General features: G+C 49.5%; 3 protein-coding genes across 3 annotated transcripts; all 3 read right to left on the bottom strand.

Annotated features, from left to right (window-relative positions):
* Positions 1–7,427: 7,427 nt before the first annotated feature.
* On the bottom strand, positions 7,428–8,690 carry LOC100831061 (BTB/POZ and MATH domain-containing protein 2). The gene has a single exon (XM_003575767.2). The coding sequence runs from the start codon at positions 8,519–8,521 to the stop codon at positions 7,436–7,438; it is 1,086 nt and encodes a 361-aa protein (XP_003575815.2). The 5' UTR covers positions 8,522–8,690; the 3' UTR covers positions 7,428–7,435.
* Positions 8,691–11,498: 2,808 nt separating this feature from the next.
* LOC112268865 (BTB/POZ and MATH domain-containing protein 2-like) lies at positions 11,499–11,819 on the bottom strand. The gene has a single exon (XM_024455054.1). It carries the CDS (start codon positions 11,801–11,803, stop codon positions 11,525–11,527), a length of 279 nt encoding a protein of 92 aa, XP_024310822.1. The 5' UTR covers positions 11,804–11,819; the 3' UTR covers positions 11,499–11,524.
* Positions 11,820–11,957: 138 nt separating this feature from the next.
* LOC100830757 (BTB/POZ and MATH domain-containing protein 3) lies at positions 11,958–12,629 on the bottom strand. The gene has a single exon (XM_010240761.3). The coding sequence runs from the start codon at positions 12,607–12,609 to the stop codon at positions 12,070–12,072; it is 540 nt and encodes a 179-aa protein (XP_010239063.3). The 5' UTR covers positions 12,610–12,629; the 3' UTR covers positions 11,958–12,069.
* Between the last annotated feature and the right edge of the window lie 6,935 nt (positions 12,630–19,564).

Below are 19,564 nucleotides of genomic sequence, written 5' to 3'. Positions count from 1 at the left end.
GCACGCCAGCGTTGTCTGGCTGCAATTCGGGGAAGCCGTCGCCGGCGGATACAGTGGCATCAGGGCGTGGCCCGCGTGGGTGTTAGCCCCTTCCCCTGCCTTGCTCCCCTCCGCGGGAACCAGGCGTGAAGGCATCTCCTAATGGCGCCGCAATTGCCGCAGACACGGCCGAATCCTTCGCCGCCCCGTCGAGTTGTTGCCGTGCCACACGAGGGACGCTGCTGCCCCGTCTACTGCATCTGCTGACCTTGTGGACGGTATGTCGTACCTGCGGAAGGTGAACCTGGATGCATACGCCGGGCTTCCGGACAAGTTCTTCTCCCACTTCACCATCAGTGAGTGCCTTCCCCGTTTCTAGTCGCTGCTAGCTCCTGTTGCTTCCTCGTTGTTCTGACTTCTGAGCTGACGAAGAGGGAGGGAAGTTTGCGGATGAAGCAGGATTCTGCTGACATTAGTTTCAGCATTTGAGGGTGGTATCAGGTTAGCTGTCTCAATATCTTTTCTAATCGTGCAAGGTAGGAATTAAAAATTGTTTTAAGTTCTAAGTAGTAAATTAATACATTGTGTGCCTTTAGCCCTTTGCAGAACTTACGTCTGGACCTTGTATAGTTAGTTAGGTTCATCACATCCAAGCACGGGTAAGCATATTTTCTGACGGTGAACTCTTGCTTGTTATGCCAAGAAAGTAGCAGCAGGAACAGTAGTATAGCAGTTACGAGATCCAAGAGTGTCACTTCTGTTCATGCCATCATGCTGCATAGTTGAGTAGCGTCTTCAGGATGCCCTCTCGTGGAATTGGAACTCAGACAATCTACTGTTTACAGACAACATGTATTAGCAGTTTTTTTTTTTTTTGCTTTGTGAGTATGTGCTTATCAAATTGGAAAGTCAATCGAGTTTACCAAGTATCCTTATTGGTTGAGCACTTATTTGCAAGGAAACGCTTGGAATAAATTAGGTGCTATGCCCACAGAAGAAGCTATGGAGGAGTACATTACAATTGTTGATGAGCTATTCCCTAACTGGGCTGCTGGTTCCAGTGCAGTAAGTTTCATAAGTCCTCATTAACCATACAGGCTACCATTTACATAGGAATCCCCATCCATGCATTGGCTTATATTTCATAATCTCTCTGACATCGTTTCAGAAAAAGACCTAAGAAAAGAAGTTTTCATTCGTGTCTTCGAGTGTATCATTTTATTTTGTTATTCCGTTGCAACGCACAGGCATGCCCAGATTCCTTCCCGCCATCGGCGTCTTTCGGGTCTCCTCCATCCCTGCAGTCGCGTGCCGTTGTAACGCATGGATGTTTCTGCTAGTAACTTATAATTTATCTGATCTTCAAACATAGAGTAAATTTCACAGAACCACACTTTTTGGGGCTAGGATTTCATCGGGTCACAGTTATCGCTAATTGTCTCACAGAACCACACTTTTTGGGGCACGTCGTCTCAAAGAACCCAAATCACCCAGATTAGGCCGTTTGATGGAATTCCCGACAGGTAGGTCCAACCTTGTCAAGTGCCACGTCGGACGACCCGACCCGTTTTCTCCACGTCAGCTCACGGCCCCGTTAACCCAAGCCGTCTTCCACGCGTCCGCCGCCCTCCCCTCGCCTGCCGGCCTCCCCGCGTCTGCCGGCATCCACGCGTCCGCCGCCCTCCCCTCATCCGCCGGCCTCCCCGCGTCCTCCGCCCTCCCCTCACCCGCCGGCCTCCCCGCGTCCGCCGCTACACGCGTCCTCCGCCCTCCCCTCACCCCCCGGCCTCCCCGCGTCCGCCGGCATCCACGCGTCCTCCGCCCTCCCCTCGCCCGCCGTCCTCCCCGCGTCCGCCGCTACACGCATCCTCCGCCCTCCCCTCGCCCCCCGGCCTCCCCGCGTCCGCCGGCATCCACGCGTCCTCCGCCCTCCCCTCGCCCGCCGGCCTCCCCGCGTCCGCCGGCTGACGTGGAGAAAACAGGTCGGGTCGTCCGACGTGGCACCTGACAAGGTGGGACCTACCTGTCGGGAATTCCATCAAATGGCCTAATCTGGGTGATTTGGGTTCTTTGAAACGACGTGCCCCAAAAAGCGTGGTTCTGTGAGACAATTAGCGATAACTATGGCCCGATGAAACCCTAGCCCCAAAATGTGTGGTTCTGTGAAATTTACTGTCAAAAATATATGTGGAAAGGATTTTACTCTACGTGTTTTTGTTTTACGAAATTTTTCTCAACGTGTTCGTTCCTGTTTCCGGTATAGAAAAATCAGGGGCAACACCTGTTCTTTTTTCCATCCAACTAGACCCAATAATAACCTTTTAAATGCCACGAGACAACACACATCTCAGAGACTCAAAGCATCTGGGACTCTTCTTCTACGCGAACGGGAAACGATAATACTTTCTTCCCCAATTTGCAATCACGTCAGAAAATCGCTGGTGAATGCAGTGTTGCATGCCGCCTGCATCGTACAATTATTCGCAACTACTCCCTCTGTTTCCCGTTGTAAGACGTTTCAGCACACTAAATTAGCCTACCAGGAGTACTAATAAACACGAGAGATTCTCAGACACGGACCTAGGCGGCAAACTCCGACCCAAACCAAGGCGGCGAGTTGGCGAGGGTCAAATTTGCCCAGGCTCGCGATGCTCGGTGTGGCCTCCGCCGAGCCTACCTTCCATTTGGCCTGAGCCGAGCCTGCTCCTGTGGCGGATCCGGAGTTCCAGCGCGGAGAACCGCGGGCGCCCATCCACAGACCACAGCTCGCAGCAGCGCTTCTCGGCCTCGCTCAGCACTGTGGAGCTGCTTTCTGGCCCAAGAGGACCTTCTACGGGTACGCGCCACCGTGGACGTACAAAGCAGCTCGTGAGCCAGACCAAGACGCGCGCTCGAGCTCCAGCGGAGCCGAGCCCCGATGTCTCGCTGGCAGCATCGGACCAAGCCCAAGCACGTCGAGATCATGGTACTTATATTCCACTAACCATCAGAAACGATGTAGTTTTGTACCCAACTGTGGTCGTATATGCTGCAACGTTATAGCTTGGATCATGGTACTTATAGGCCAGAAGAATATTATCAATTGGTGACGTTCCTGCTGCACCGATCATTGAAAATGATCCTGATATCTCCCAAGCCCAAGCACGCGTCGAGATTACTAGATGGTATTTCTTGTGGGATGTCGTGAGACTTGAGTTAGCTAACAATATAATGTAGTATATATATATGATCTATCATATGGTTCATGGTTCACTCTCCTCAACCGGCCGAAGAAAGCCATGGGATCCCATATTTATAGACGATAGAGTGTTATCTTTCGAGCACTATACGTACGCACGTTACTTAATTGGACATTAATTTTATCACAAATTGAAGAGGGTCCACCTAGCGAGGCGTCAGTTGCTATGTGGCCCATATATGTGGAGTTTGATCCATATCATGGTTAATTCACTCAGCCGGCTGGAGCGGGCTCACATATTTATAGGTGAAGATAGGATCTTCGTTACGAGATCCCTCTTTGAAAGTTCACAGCATGGCGCGGTTAATTAGCTTCCAACTGTGTCAACCTGAATGAGCAATAAGCAGCAACTGTAGTACCATGGGCGGAGGACGGAAGAAAAATAAGGTGGGGAGAACTCTAAAGATTCTAAACATAATCTCTTAGTGCAATCGAAATAGAAAAATATTTAAATAGAAGTAGAATTTTGAAACACACCAATAATCAAACTTAACTTAATGCCATCTAGAAGGCCCAACCAATGGCATCGCTCTACTTTATTTCTAGAAATCCTTCTTAATTGCCAAGATTAAGACTTTTAAATATCCCTTGCTCAATGTACCACATCGTCAAAGGCCACCATCAGACATTTGTTGCGTAACTTGGTCTTCATAATCTCGATAGTTGAGAAGGCCCTTTTAATTGTTGCCCTCGCTAACAGTAAAATCAATGCCACTCATGAGGCGGTAAATTGTACAGGGAACATGATGTAACTTTCAAGTTCATTCCATCTTTTTAACACCTTACTCCGGCGGTGCGCCTTGCGTCCGCGGAGGGCACATGGAATTGTGTGTCCAACTTGGTATCCGGCCGTCTTTTTGGGTTTCCGACAAACCCCTTGGGGGTTCGGGTGGGCTTTCGTGCATGTTTGCTCGTGTGGTTTCAGGTTTGACTCTTTCGATCTATGCCTCTCATCATTAAGGATGGGTCTTCATCTATTTCTTTGGCTAGCTCTACCCGGCTCCGGTGATGGAGGGGCAAGGATGGTGGCTTGTCTTCGGCTTATCAGATCTATTGCTTGTTGCCGTCGCTAAGTGATCCAGATTACCTATTTTAAATTTTTATTACTTTTAAGGCTTCTTTGTATTGATGTTGATCATTATTAAATAGATCAGTGATCCTCTACACAAAAAGAGAGAGTAAAAAATATCAATATACTCGATAAGTAATTAACCATAGCTATATATCTAGCTAGCTAGAGAAGGGACTCCATTGCCCCTGATGGCGCACCTGCTTCACAATCAGTTTGGTGAGGCCAGAGGGGCAGCCTGCTTCCATGAGCTCCTCGAAACCATCCATCCACACGACCGCTTCCAGGTTCCCCGGACATGAGAGGAACTCCAAGCACGCATCCCTCAGCACGGGGCAACCATGCCGCTTCGCCAACGCCAGCTTGGCAGCCACGGAGCTCGTACCAATGTCACTGCACACGGCCTTCTCACACACCTCCTTCAGCTGCTCCACCCCGAACCTGTCCGCCGCCACCAGCAGCCGCTCCGCCATAACGACTCGAGCCGCCGGTCCATGTCGTGTAGCGCGACCGTGTAGATGAACTCCAGCAGCGCTCTGCACACGTCGGCGTCCATGTCATCGACGCGCATCACGGCGGTCTTCTCGGAGGTTCTCGAGAGTTCCGCCGCGAAGACGCGGGACCAGGGCGCGAGCATCCACCGGTGACCTCGATCCTCACGTCCGGCCTCCTCGCCTTCCAGATCACCCCCGCGAGCTCCCCCCTCAGCTCGAACGGCGGAGACACGCTTGCCGTCTCGGGTACTACTTCAGGACACGTGTCGCCAACACGGATCCCGAGGTCCACGGTGACGTCACAGAGGACCTTCAGGCAGCCGTCCTGACCGAGGCACGTCTTCTCGTCCTCGAGATCGTCGTCCTTGTTGACAAACTCTCTCCATCCCAGTCCTCGTCGCCCGGCTTGAACGTGCGAGCCGGCGAGGACTTGGTGAGCGAGGGCTCGCCGGTCACGCCGTCGAGGAGACTGAACTCGATCTTGGCCGTGGCGAAGTCATCTCATCTCTGCCGCCTATCTTGGCGTCGCGGACGCGGCGGAGGAAGAGGGACACGTGGCCGTGGGCTTCCCGGACGCAGCCTTTCGGGTAGAGCTCGACGCGCCAGTCATGGCCGCCCACGGTGAAGGTGCTGGATTTCACGTATTCGCCGACGGAGAGCTTCTTCTTGATCTGGGCGTAGTTCTCGATCTGGAGCAGGGTGGGATCCGGTGGCCTGCCGCGTGCCAACTGTGGAGGCCGAGAGGTGCTCCCGGCCGGCGTTCCGGAGGGCCGACAAGAGCTCCGAAATCGACATCGTTGTTGGCGATCGAGCAGCTTCAGCTTGTTGTTGGCGATCGAGGAAGAAGGCAGAGCAAGCGTGGGAAAAAGAGATCTGTTTACTTTTATTTTCATGGAAGAGAGATATGTTTACTTGTTGTCGAGGAACACGTAAACAGATTTTTGATTAGGTATGTGCAACCGTGTTGTACGTGGGTTGTTGGAAAACGTACCTGCGTGTGTTTGTTCCTGAGCCGATCCAACATTCTAAATTTATTCCTACCAATATCCACGGCAGAAATTATGAAATCGCCACAGCACAGCCCATCATCGGCCCCTTAGTTGGGCCAGACATAATTGTTTTCGGCCCGAGGAAATTTAGTGGCGCAAAAGAACATTTTATCATATAAGTATCCATAGCCCAGTCGATGTTCTGGACCAAGCCCATATTCACTTTTTTTTTTATAAATCTATCAAGCCCGTTATTATAGTAGTACTCTGTACTCCTATTTTAGGACTTAGGGCACTATCAGGCAGAACCTGGGTAATTTGATTTTTGTCCAAGGAGCCGTATTAAAGAAAAATGAATCTAATAGATAGATCGGTGCATGCATCCGCATGCTACACATCTTATTCTACCGAGTCATCGGTAGCTCTACTTTTTTTCTACATAAATCTGTAGTTGTGATAAAATTGTTGTGGGTGAAACATAAATAACGAACGCCCAAGTGAAGGAAAAATTACTAATGCATGACCAATCGTTTGTTCTTGTACACAAGGGTCGAATCAAATTGCTTTTGTAATTTGGTAGGCTGAGGCCAGTGTGCTGTTGATATGGGCACCTGTCATTGCACCGGCCTTCGGCAAAGCCCATGACACGTGGGCTGCCCAGGGTGAGCCACATTTCACGCCGTCTCCGCGGACTGTCATCTCATTCTTTGCCAAAAACCTTCACTGTGATTTGTTCAGACGGAGGTAAGGCTGCGCAATTCAGACGGAGGTAAGGCTGCGCAAAAAAAGGGCTTTGCCGACGGCTTTTGCCTTCAGGAAAGCTCCTTTGTGCCGGGGGCATAGAAGAATAAGGCGATGGAAGGAACACATAGTGGGTGTCGAGAGGCGTTTCAAGATTGAGAAAAAGGGCCTCAGTGAATCGAAATCTGGCCAAATGTTCTCTAATACACCCTGTAGGTGAAGTTTGGTGACATGCATGCTCTAAGACGTCATGTGTTTGGAACTTGGCAAAATAATTAAGCAAGCTAGGTTTAATATTTCATCAAAAATTCAGTTCGGTAAAAAAAATCCAGTCCGACTACAATTTGAGCCTAGCACAAAATAGTTTACGTAAGCTACTCTATTCGCAAATACAGTATGTTAGTTTTTTTTTTAATGAGAATCAAGTACTACTTCCAATCCTAAATTGTTATCGTTGTTTTTGTACAAATTTGAACTAAAACAACGACAAAATAATTAAGGATCGGAGGGAGTAGTAATTAACTTGTGTTGGATAAATTTATGTTCTGGTATACAATTTAACAAATTTCAGTGGAATTAAAGCAGAAATCCAAAATAGTTTCTAAATTTTTTTTTGGTCATTTTGGTGTGTCGGAATTAATTAATTTTATCCAAAATGAAATTAAACATTGATCATAAGCACTCTTAATATATATTATTAGAATTGTGTTGCAAAATATATCGAATTATAACTGCTAAGCTAGGACAATAATAACCAGACTTAATAGCTATATTATTAGAAATGTGTTGCAAAATATATCGAATTATAACTGCTAAGCTAGGAAAATAACCAGACTTAATAGTAGAAGATTTCAGCGGCTAGCTAGAATTGGAGAAAATTAACTATGAAGCTGCATGTATGCATGTTTCCTTCCTTTTCCTTGGATCAGGGCATCAGTTTCACCATGACATCCATCAGAGAGGAGGGGCTGCTTGTCTTGAACTGCTCAAAGCCATCAGTTTCCATAAGTGCTTTCAGGTTACCAGGAACCGAGAGGAACTGGATGCATGCCTCCCTGAGCAGCGGGCATCGATGCCGTTCGGCGAAAGCTAGGGTGGCACCCACAGAGCCCATGTCGATGCGCTTGCACAACTCCTTTTCGCAGATCTGCTTCAACTTCTCCAGATTATGCCTGTCGGTTACGACAAGCAGCCGCTCCGCCATCCTCGAAGCCTCAAGCTCTTCCGTCGCCGGCGGTGAGCCTGTGTACATAAACTTCAGCAGAGCCTTGCACACATCGGCGTCCATGTCGTCGATGCGTAGCTCGCCGCCGGTACCGGAGGCGATGAGCTCCTTAAAGACCGGGGATCGTTCGAGAGCCCACCGGTGCGCTGCGAACGTCTCACCACCGATCTCGATCGTCACGTCCGCTTCATGCTTGTTCCAGATGGTTCCGGCCTCTTCCCCGCTCACGTCGAACGGCGGTGGTGCCGTCACAGGTGCCGGAGCAACCTCGACGTAGTCCTCAGATTTCAACCCAAGGTCGATGGTGACGTCGCACAGGACATTGAGACAGTCGTCCTTGAGATGCTTTTCTTCGTCTAGTTCTTCCAGTTTCACGAAGTCATCCCAACCCCAACCGGATGGGACAGTGTACCGCAGATAGCGGTGTTGCTCTACGTTGCGTGTTCGCCATGGTTTCCCGGCCTGGTCGAGAAGACTAAACTCGAACTTTGCCGTCGCGTCGCCCGTTTGGGCGAGGCTGGCGTGACACAGGTAGAGCGAGATAGAGCCCTTGACCTTTTCCTTGATGCCGTTTGGGTAGAGCTCGATCTGCCAGTCGTGGCCGCCGACGGCGAACTTGCTTGACGTGATGGACTTGCCATTGGGCGTCATGTCCCTGACCTGCTGCTTGTAGCCCTCGATCCGGAGCAGGTGGGATCCGGTCGCTTGCCTCCTGGTGATGGTTGAGGCGGTGAGCTGCCGCCGGCCGGCGCTCCGGAGAGCGGACATGAAGGCAGACATCGACATGATGAGATCCGATTAGGACTTCGCCGCCGCGGCTTGCAGATATGTATGTTTATGTGCGGCAAATTGATGTGGGGGACGTTATTGTTTCAACCTCTTGGCGTATTGTGTAGAGATAGAGATGGTGTTAACAAATCAGAGATCGTGTTAATAGGATTTTTGGGCAGGTCCACCGTCCACCGTTGGGTCGTTGCATATCGGGCCGCGTAGGATTTTTTGCCGTGTTAATATGCAAGTTGGGAACCGAGATGCGAAGTACCAACAGATCAGATATCGTAGAATCTCTAGCTCCATGTCCGGTACGTGTAGTACAAAGCCAAATATGATGTCACCACGTGACTTCCGTTACAAATTAATTAATTAAGAGTCAAGTCTATTTTTAACCCTTGCGTCCTAGAGTATATAACTTGTTTGATTTGAACCTTAAACTTATAATCCCTGAAGTTGGTACCCTCATTTGTTGATCCCGATCAATTTAGACCAGGGTCACATGTTGTCCCTGATACTCTCACTAACATCCTGGGCTACGTGTAAGGTTCGTCCCCTATCCTCCATTCCGAATATTTCTCTCTGTATTCTCCATGCTCGATGGAAGACAAAATTACTTCAGAGTATTGCACCGCAGCCTCAAATTTATTACTGTTGTTTACTCGCCTGGCTGCTGCATGCGTCGGACGAATCGCTGCTCCGTCGCGTGCCACGAACTGGTGTAGAACTTGACAGCCGCTCCATGGCAATTTAAATTTGCGATTGACCTTGCCAGTGTTCCCGCAGTGAGTTGTTGACCTCGCCTTCGATACGCCACGATCCCACACAACCCAACCACGGCATCGACCGCCACCAGGCCAGGATGCGGCCACGAGGAGTTCATCGCCAAGGAGGAGCTGAAGAGGATCGAGGGGCTGGTGATCGAAGACCGCGTCACCTTGCGGTGTGACGTGGGGTTCACGGAGGTGGAGACGAGGTCGATTAGAGAGCCAGAGTATTGGGAGACCGGCGGTGAGTGCGAGCCGGAGGAGGATGATGACGATGAGGATCAGGATCAGGATCCGGATGTTCTGGGTCCGGGCCGACGGCGTGTAGTTCGTCGGAAGATCGATGATGTGGAGTACGTCAAGTGGTGCTTGGCCCAAGACCACGCTGGGACTCGGACCCGACGTTAGTTTGGCTAGTGCAGAAAATAATTGAGGTCAAAATTAGGTCATTGTTCTTCACTCACATTTTTTTGCGAGATTTTTACTCATATTGATCGTAGTCAAATTGTTCAATAAATATTTGTTTTTCCCTGCGCCATGGTTAAGGTCTTTACTGTTATTATGAACTTCATTCCGTTCCTAAATACTTCCTCTAATTCTAAATTCTTGACTCAAATTTATTTAAATATGGATGTATCTATTCTTAAAAAATATCTAGATACATGTAATATTTCAACAACAATTTAGGATCGGAGGGAGTAGTAGTAAAAGTTTTAGCTTTTGTACCGAGTCAAAAATCTAAAGTCTGAGAAGTTTGTAGCAAAAATCTACATGCATCTACAACTCTAAATTAGTTTTATCAAATCAATTATGATACAGTTTTTCTATTAACAAGTTGCCTGATTTTTAGTTAGAGATCAGTTCTCTCTAAACTCAGTTACTGTAGTTTTGTGCCTGAAAGTGTAGTCACCGAGACATACCAAGCCGGATAAACTTTTGATTCACTCGACACGATGGACTCAATAATGAAAGCAGATCGTGGATCAGGTGTGTTGTTTGAGAGTTAAAACATTTTGAATTGTAAAAGGTGTGGCTATATACCAGTCGCCTGATTTTTTTAAGAGAAAACTTAAATCTCAGTTATTGCTTTAGACCCATTGGATTAAGACCTGAGTGTCATCCTAAATATCGGTAAAATATCTCGAAACAAATCAAGCATGCCGACTTCTTTCTAACTAAAATTCAGACAAGACATTTCTCTTTTGAAGCATAGATTTAAACCACCTTGGCTCAGTTCTTTTGATAGTTGGCTAGCTGACTTACCTTAGCTTTTGTTTTATCCTTGTGTAAATACCTGACCCTGTACATATCTTTTTATATATCAATATACAAGTGCTGTCGGGGACTCCCCTACAATTTTCGGTCAAAAAACTAAAATTCAGACGACTTCTCAGTAACGAACTCATTTTCAAAACATGGTTTTAAATAGCGGGTTAAGCCATTTAGCGCCAGCACTTGCTACAGAAGCTACAGGTGCTATAGCGACGCTAAGCCATTTACCGGATTTTTAAAATCATAAATAAATGTCAAAAAGTGAGGCATCATATGATCAGATTTTAAACCATCTATAGATCATATCACTAAATAACACCATTAGTTCATTACATTACTCTTTATGAATAGTACGGTAAGTACAAAACCAAGGTCCAGTAGGTTCTGAATGGATTGAAAGTTGTCCAAACTCCAAAGTTTCCAACAACATTATAACTGCCCTACTGCGGCAAGCTGAAATAAAGGCATGGAACGTTGCGTCATTTGACTTGCACAATTAAAACTATTTTTGATAAAATATATTGTAGTGATACGACTCTCTCAAATTAAGGTAGGCGAAGTTGGAGAGACATGACATGATGCATTTGGAAGGAAGGCAGTATATCATAATAAGACTAGTTTAATATTAACTCTTTTTTTAGGATAGCTTAATATGATAAAAAAAACTGGACGTGCCTATATCTCAGGCATCTAATTTTTAAGAAAAATGCTTAACTCTCAGTCAACACAGAAGCATTGGATTAAGATTATAGTGACATTCCACTCGCTAATTCCCAAATGCTACGTACCGTTCGATTCAGATCGAATCCAGCGGTCAAATGCGTACTGATTTTTAATTAAAAACATGTGACTTCTCAATAGCAAAACCGTATTAGAACTGTGCTACAAAATATGGAGAATAGCTAAACTAGCAATAGCCAGACTTAAAACTAACTATGAAGCTTGTACGTGCATGCATCCATGTTGCCTTTTCAGTCGATCACGGCATCTTCTTGACTATGAGTTCCATCAGAGAAGAGGGGCAACCTGTCTTGAGCTGCTCAAATCCATCGGTTTCCATGACTGCCTTGAGGTTACCAGGAGCGGAGAGGAACCGGAAGCCCGCGTCCTTGAGCAGGGAGCAACCATGACGCTCAGCCAACGCTAGGACTGCAGCCACGGAGCTGAGGTCGATGTTCCTGCACAAAGCCTCCTCACAGATCAGCTTCAGCTTCTCCAGCTTATGCCTGTCGGCGGCGACAAGCAGCCGCTCCGCCATCGTCGATGCCTGAAGCTGTTCCGTCGCCGGCAGTGAGCCGGTCTACATAAATTGCAGCAGAGCCTTGCACACGTCAGCGTCCATTTCGTCGATCCGTAGCTCGCCGGTACCGGTGGCGATTAGCTCCTTGAAGACCGGGGATCGTTCGAGAGCCCACCGGTGCCCCGCGAACGTCTCCTCGCCGACCTGGACCTTCAGATCCGCTTCATGCTTGTTCCAGATGGTTCGGGCGTCTTCGCCGCTCACGTCGAAAGGTGGTGGTGCCGTCACAGTGCCGGAGAAACCTCGATGTAGTCCTCAGATTTCAACCCATGGTCGACTGTGACCTCGACCAGGACGTTGAGACAGTCATCCTTGAGATGCTTTTCTTCGTCTAGATCTTCAATCTTCAAGAAGTCCTCGAAACCCCAATTGGGTGAAGAGTCAGACCACTGAAAGTGGTGCTGTGTTACGTTGATGATGTGCCATGGTTTCCCAGCCTGGTCGAGTAGACTAAACGTGAACTTTGCCTTGGCGTCGCCCGTTTCGGGGGTGCGGCGGGCGTGGTGTAGGTAGAGCGAGATAGAGCCCTTGACCTTTTCCCTGAGGCCGTTTGGGTAGAGCTTGAGTTGCCATTGGTGGCCGCCGACGGCGAACGTGCTTGAAGTGATGTACTTGCCGTTGGGCGCCATGTCCCTGACGTGCTCCTTGAAGCCCTCGACCCGGAGCAGGTGGGATCCGGTCGCTTGCCTCCTGGCGACGGTCGAGGCGGTGAGCTGCTGCCGGCCGGCGCTACGAAGAGCGGACATGAACGCCGACATCGGCATGATGAGATCCAATCAGAGGAGACGACCCCGCGCACGGCTCTTGCAGATTGGTGCTGGCATGTTTATGTGTTTATATGGAAATTTTAATTTCGACGTCGCTGGTATGAGCACTTCGTGCACAGACAGAGTTCGTGTTAATTAATATGGCAAGTTGCAGTTGGGAACCGATCGAGATATCGAAGTACACAACAGATCAGATATCGTAGAATCTCCATGTCTGGAACGTCTAGTAGTGTACAAGCCAAATATGGACATGTCATGACGTCACTTGTGCTATCTTTATCTTTACTGCTCCCTCTTTCCCAATTTAAATGACGTTTTAGATAAATATCGAATACCAAGGCAGCAACCGAAAAGATCTCTTAATGAATTGCTGCGTGCTTCAGCAGTTAATTTTTGAGGTAATAACAACGGAGGTACAAGAACTTGTATTGTGCGATCAGTTTAGTACAACAAGTTGCAACGTTGGGCCAAGTGGTACAATAACTTACTTGCAGGTGCACGTTTGGTACGTGTCATGACGTGACTTGTGCTACAATTATAATATTTAACAGATCGACATGCTTTGTAGAACTACATATGAGTACATTTTTTATAATGGTTCATTGTATACGATAAAAAAGTTTATGTTTGCCCCACAAGTATTGGAATTTGGTTATAGATTTATCTCTACGCTTTGAAACCAGATAAATTTTGAAGTTATCTGCTCAAGCCGCCTAGCTATCGTCCCCTAGAAACCTATCTAGGGTTTCAACTCCGACGTCACCCCTGCTCCTCGAGTACAATGCCTATATTCTTCTACCACACCGGCTCTGCCCGGTGGGGTTTTGTAAGAAGGCTTCAATCCGTGGGGTTTTGTAAGAAGCCTTCAATCTACCTGTACTGTCGGGTGGTGTTTTTTTAAGAGTAAATTTCAAAAAACCACACCTTTTGAGGCTAGATTTTAATTCCGACACAACTCTAAGGGTTTGTAACAATTAGTCACAACTTCAGGGCTAATGATTTAAAAAAAAACCAAATCTACCATATTAGCGAGTTTGATAGCAAAACCGACAAGAAGGGCCCACATCATGTGTACGGCCACATGTAAGTCCTACGTGGCAAACTTTGACGAATCCATTTATCCATCTAGTCCCCCAGGTCTTCTGACATTTATCATATCTGGATCCGACGGTCCAGATCGGTCGACTAATATTTAAGCTGTCGGGGGATGACCCTGGGTAGTGTCATGGCGACACAACTCCAGCCGAGATGACGGAGGCAAAGCCGGCATAGTTACGTATGACGGCATCGTAAGGTTCAACTAACACTAAGCCGACATCCTGGGTGTATGCCGGCGGGGCTATCTTGTCTTATGAGTTTGCAGGATTTGGACGAACACATTGGTCTCAGCGACAGCCGAGATCCCTCAACGGTCTTATCCTGACCATGCGGTGCAAAGTAAAGCAGCGCCATCAGCATTCCAGGAAAAGCAGTCAGCGCCTGCATGCCAGTGTCAGGTGACCAGGCTAGAGAAGCATCGAAAGGGAATCTATGACGGAAGCCGGTAGAGGATAGCTGTACCCGTTGCAGGCTGGCAGGGAAAAGTAAAGTTGTCTTGTCCCCTGCGGCACTGCCTGGAGGGAACCAAGCCGCGTGCCAGGCGGGGCCTAAGGAAGATGACGTTAGACTCGGCCCGCATGTCAGTGTGACTTGCCTGGCCTATAAATAGAACCTCATCGCTCGGTAGAAAGGGAGGACACGGAAGAGAGAGTGAGAGCACTTAGGCATCTAGGGTTTCCCCTTCTTCTTCTTCTTCTTCTTCCTCAAGGATACAGCTCAAGGAGCACCATTGTAGAGCTTGCCTATCTTGGCTAATACAAAAAAGCAGGAGTAGAAGTCTTACCTCGGCAAGAGGGGTCCGAACCTGAATAAATCTGTGTGAGTTTGAGTAACTTGTGCATGTTTCTCTTCACGTCCTCCCTCCTCGGGTTCCTCCTTCGTCCATCGGCCCCAAGTTAAGCCATCCTATGGCATCTGCCGTGACACCACCACGACAGTTGGCGCCCACCGTGGGGCCAGCAGCGGTGCTGGCTGGAGTTTTCATCCGGACGGGAAGCTTCCTCATCACCGGAGAGCGCGTGGTCTCCGGTTTGGTCCAGAGATTCGGCTCTCTGGGCTTCATCGACAACAACGCGGGCTGCTTCAACGGCGCACCGCTTCCTTGCGCAGGCCGCTTCATCAACTTCGGCATGCATGAGGTTTATGTTGCTACTGACAGTCCCTGCAGGTATCCGGAGCAGGTGGTGATGGCCGAAGATCCCCCCGCCATCTGCATGGTTCGCGGCCGGCATGTCGACTGCTCCGCTGACCATGTGGAGGTTATGGTGACGGCTCATGGCGCAGATGCGGGAAGGGACGCTGCAGGAAGTGGCGCGGTCCCAACCAAGTCCGGCAGAATGGCGAAGCTCCCTCTGGAGAAGCCGGAGAACATTGCCGCTCAAGCCGGCACATCGGCTCTGCCGCCAAAGCCAACCCAGATTCGGGCCTCCATCGAGCGGCTGACCGCACCGGTGGCGTCGAATGCTAACCTGGCCCAGCTGCAGGCGGAGTTGGAGGTGGAGAGATAGAAGCTGCTGAAGGAGGCTGTTGATGTCGCCAACGCCCGGCAACAGCTCGACATCTCGCTCCGTGAGTATAACAAAGCTCATGGTCTCAGTTCTACTGCGTTTACTAACCCTAGCAGAGTTGGGGAGGTGCATAACCGTGGCAAGAACTTGAATGTCAAGATGACAAGAGATGGCAGGGGTGTGCTAGCTGTGTCGGCAAGTTTTGCCTTGGCACTAAAGCCGAAATACAATACCCCTGTCAAAAATCTCAAGGCTGCCGAGGCTGCGGCTGAGGAGTTGCCGAATCTTACGGGAGAGGCATTCCGGCAGCAGCAGTTGCGCGTAAAAGAACTGCTACAAACAGCTAATGAGCAGAATGAGGCATACATGGGAATGCACGGTAAACCCGGTGCATCACAGGTCATTCATTCGGCTGCAGATGCCGGTGGCCGGGTTGACAAGCAAGCGTCCTCACTTGGTGGCAAACGGGACAAAAGCGTTAACTCTGGCCGGCATAAGCAGTTGGAACGCAATGACCCGGCCCTGGCCGAGAAACAAATAGTCAGAAGGGTTGACGACGGTCAAAGTGGTCTGCGTCCCGGCGGCAACCGCCGAGATCAGCAGGAGCGTTACTCGTTTGACCATGGGCACCGATCTCGGGGTCCGGCGCCCAATACTGGTGCGGGACAGCAGGGTGTCGGGCGCAACCCCCTGTATTGAGGTGAAGATCACCGTTATGACCGTTATGATGACGGATATTCGGCCATGGCTGACGAGGGTTATATCAGGCAAGAGTGTGACAATCTCGGCCCGCTCGGAGGCCGAATTGGGAATAGGCAGGTATCGCCCGATGCTCGACATCGGCTTGACAGAATTTATCTGTCCGAGCTTCTGGAGGAGCAAGGCCCTCCAGGACCGTGTTGCTTCGTGCATCGGATCATGAGGGAGAGACCAGCCCCGGGTTTTCAGCTGCCCAGGGGTACAAGAACGTATGACGGCAGTACTAAGCTAGATTGGCTGGAAAACTATGTCACAGTAGTAAGTGTGGCAGGCGGCAACCACAGATGGCCAGTACGTTATGTACCCCAGATGCTCGTGGGACCGGCAAGGATATGGTTGAATAACTTGCCGGAAAGCAGCATCAATTGCTAAATAGACTTTGAGTAAGCCTTTGTCAGCAATTTCACTAGCACTTACAAGAGGCCAAATCGTCCTCAGCAGTTGTCCCACATGTGCAAGCAAAGAGACAACGAGACTGACCGGGATTACCTAACAAGGTGGAACAATCTCCGCAATTCATGTGAAGGGATAGTGGAATCGCAGGCCATAGCATGGTTTGCTCAAGGATGTCGGCATGGCAGCATGCTGTGGCAGAAGCTGCAAAGAGAGATGCCGGGCACTCTGTCTGAAATGATCAGGATCCCCGACATGTACGCGCTTGGCGATCCGACTCAGCCATCACTGATGCCGGCAGAACCACAAAGGGAGCAGCCGACATACAATCCAGCTAGAGCATTCCGGAGGAATGATCATCAAGATCATCGCAACAAGAGAAGGGATGACAGGCCGGATTACCGGTATGGGCCAGCCCATGTCGCTGCAATTCAGGACCAGCCTGACGCCGGGTCTAGCCAGCGCCAGAAAACAGGAAATCAACAGTGGGTCAAGAAGGGAGAACAAAAGAAGCCCTGGCAAGATAAGCCCAACAAGCTGGCGAACCACATAACGCGGCAATGCAGCTAGATGCAACGAGCCGAGAAGGGCGTGGCAAGCCGGTTACCCCCATCTCCACCCCTCACAGGCGCGAACGTACAGATCCAAGGACCCCCTCAGGCAAACAATGCAGTCAACCAGGTGGAGGAACAAGAAATCCCAGGGTATGCCGGGCAAAACGAGTACAAGGAGCATCACCAGAGCTACATGATTTTCATCACCGAGCCCACTGACAAGCAAAGTCAGTGCAGGCGAGAGATGGAGGTCAATGCTGTTATGCCAGAAGTTCCAAAATTCATGTATTGGTCGGAGCAGGAGATAAATTGGAACCGGGCAGACCATCCCAAGGTTATGCCCAACCCTGGTGGATATGGCCTAGTGGTCGACCCGACACTCATTGGCCCCGACATTAATGTCAAGTTCACTCAGGTTCTTATTGATAATGGGAACAGCATAAACATCCTGTACCGGGACACGCTGCTTAAGCTCGACATTACAGATAACATGCTTGAGCCTAGCCGGACTACCTTTTACGGTATTGTGCTGGGAGTATCTTGTGCTCCGGTAGGCAAGATTCGAGTGGACGTCTTATTCGGCACTAGGGAGAACTGACGGACTGAGAACCTAGTGTTCGAGGTGGTGGACCTCAGCAGTCCGTACCACGCGCTGCTTGGCAAACCGGCACTCGCCAAGTTCATGGCAACTACTCACATCGGCTATCTCAAGATGAAGATGCCGGGACCAAATGATACCATAACCATCACTGGCAACCACAAGCGTTCAATCGAATGCGCGGCGGCAGGGTCAGCTTTGACAGAGTTGCTAGTCATTGCTGGCGAGAAAAAGAAGTTACAAGAAGCTGTTGCGATGGCTCAGGCCGCACAGATTGGTTTGCCGGCTATGACAAATCCTCATGGAAGTGTGACTTTCCAAGCAGCCAAGGAGACGAAGAAGATTCAGATCAACAGCGAGTTCCCAGACCGCTCCGTCATCATTGGTGCCGGACTGGACGAGAAATAGGAAGGCGAGCTCACCAGCTTCCTCCGTGAGCATCGGGACATCTTTGCATGGTCGAATCAAGACCTGCCGGGTGTGCCGAGGGAGCTGGCTGAGCACTCATTGCATGTCAGACCAGACGCGAGACCGGTGAAGTAGCCCCTTCGATGCTTCGCCGACGACAGAAGGAAAGTCATCTCAGAGGAAATATCCCGGCTTCTAGCTGCCGGCTTCATCATGGAAGTGTTGCATCCCACTGGCTGGCAAACCCGGTCATGGTCGAGAAGAAGAAAGACGACCCAGCTGCTGCCAAGGTGTGGCGCATGTGTATCGATTACACCAGCCTCAACAAGGCATGTCCCAAAGATCCTTTTCTCTTACCTCGGATCGATCAAGTGATCGACTCCACTGCCGGGTGTGAATTGTTGTCTTTTGTGGATGCGTACTCTGGTTTTCATCAGATACCACTGAACCCTAATGATCAAATAAAAACATCATTTATCACCCGTTCGGGGCTTATTGTTATCGCACTATGCCGTTTGGTTTGAGAAATGCAGGGGCTACCTATGAAAGGTGCATGCAGAAATGCTTGCACGATCAACTCGGCAAAAATGTGCAGGTATATGTCGACGATGTCGTCATAAAAAACAAGGAAAGTGCTACGCTCCTGGAGGATATCCGGGAAACATTCACGAATCTAAGGAGATTCCGAATGAAACTGAACCCGGCCAAGTGCACATTCGGTGTGCCGACAGGAAAGTAGCTCGGTTACTTAGTGTCGAGCCGAGGTATAGAAACGAACAATGTGAAAATTGCTGCTATAGAAAGAATGAAACTGCCAAAGTGCCTCAAAGATGTGCAGAAATTCACCGGGTGCCGAGCGTCGCTGAGTCGTTTCGTTAGTTGGCTGGGTGAAAAGGCTATGCCCTTATACCAGCTGATGAAGAAAACCGACAAATTTGTGTGGACGCCACAGGCTTCTTGTACTTTGCAAGCAAAGTCTTGAAGGTAGCGGTCCGTTTGTTCATGCAGGACTGCAAAGCAATGATTCGCTGGTCAGTTTGGTACGCTAAGGGGGTTGGCATTTACAAGTTTCAGGCCGACTATTCCAAACCCGGCCTGAATATCGGGGAATAAGGGTTTGAAGGTTCTAAAGATTCAGGCCGATTATTCTAAACCCGGCCCGAATTTCGGGGAATAAGTGTTTGACATTTCTAAGTGTTGCAGAGTGTTTGAATTTTTTACGGAATAAGCTTCAGGCCAACTAATTCTTACTTGTCCTAAACCTCGGGGACTAGGAATATGGGAACTATACCGGAATTGAAAGAAAAATATTTTAAGGAATTCTTCATACCTTGGCAGATCGGCTGGCCTCAAACAAGGCCACCCTCGCTTGGTACATCCGGGAGGACACTGATTCTGGAGTTGCTGCGGGTGGAGGTCCCACCAGCGGGCTTTGCCGAGCTGCCTGGAGGGTCCTGGGGGTCGTCTCATAACTGTCGGCGCTGTTCCAGTCCGTTACGAACTAGCCCAGCGACCCCCAGCTGTGCCCGCTGGTCGTCCAAAGGGGAACCCCTTGATGTCTGCCAGAAGGCTGCGGGCCAGTTGAACCCGGAGCCGCCGATCCTGCTGCGGCAGCGAGGCCTTTAGCCTTCTTA

Source organism: Brachypodium distachyon, chromosome 4, assembly GCF_000005505.3.
Source record: "Brachypodium distachyon strain Bd21 chromosome 4, Brachypodium_distachyon_v3.0, whole genome shotgun sequence".
Classification (NCBI taxonomy): Eukaryota; Viridiplantae; Streptophyta; class Magnoliopsida; order Poales; family Poaceae; genus Brachypodium; species Brachypodium distachyon.
Note: the sequence above shows the minus strand (reverse complement) of the source record. Positions and strands in the feature narration are given on the sequence as shown.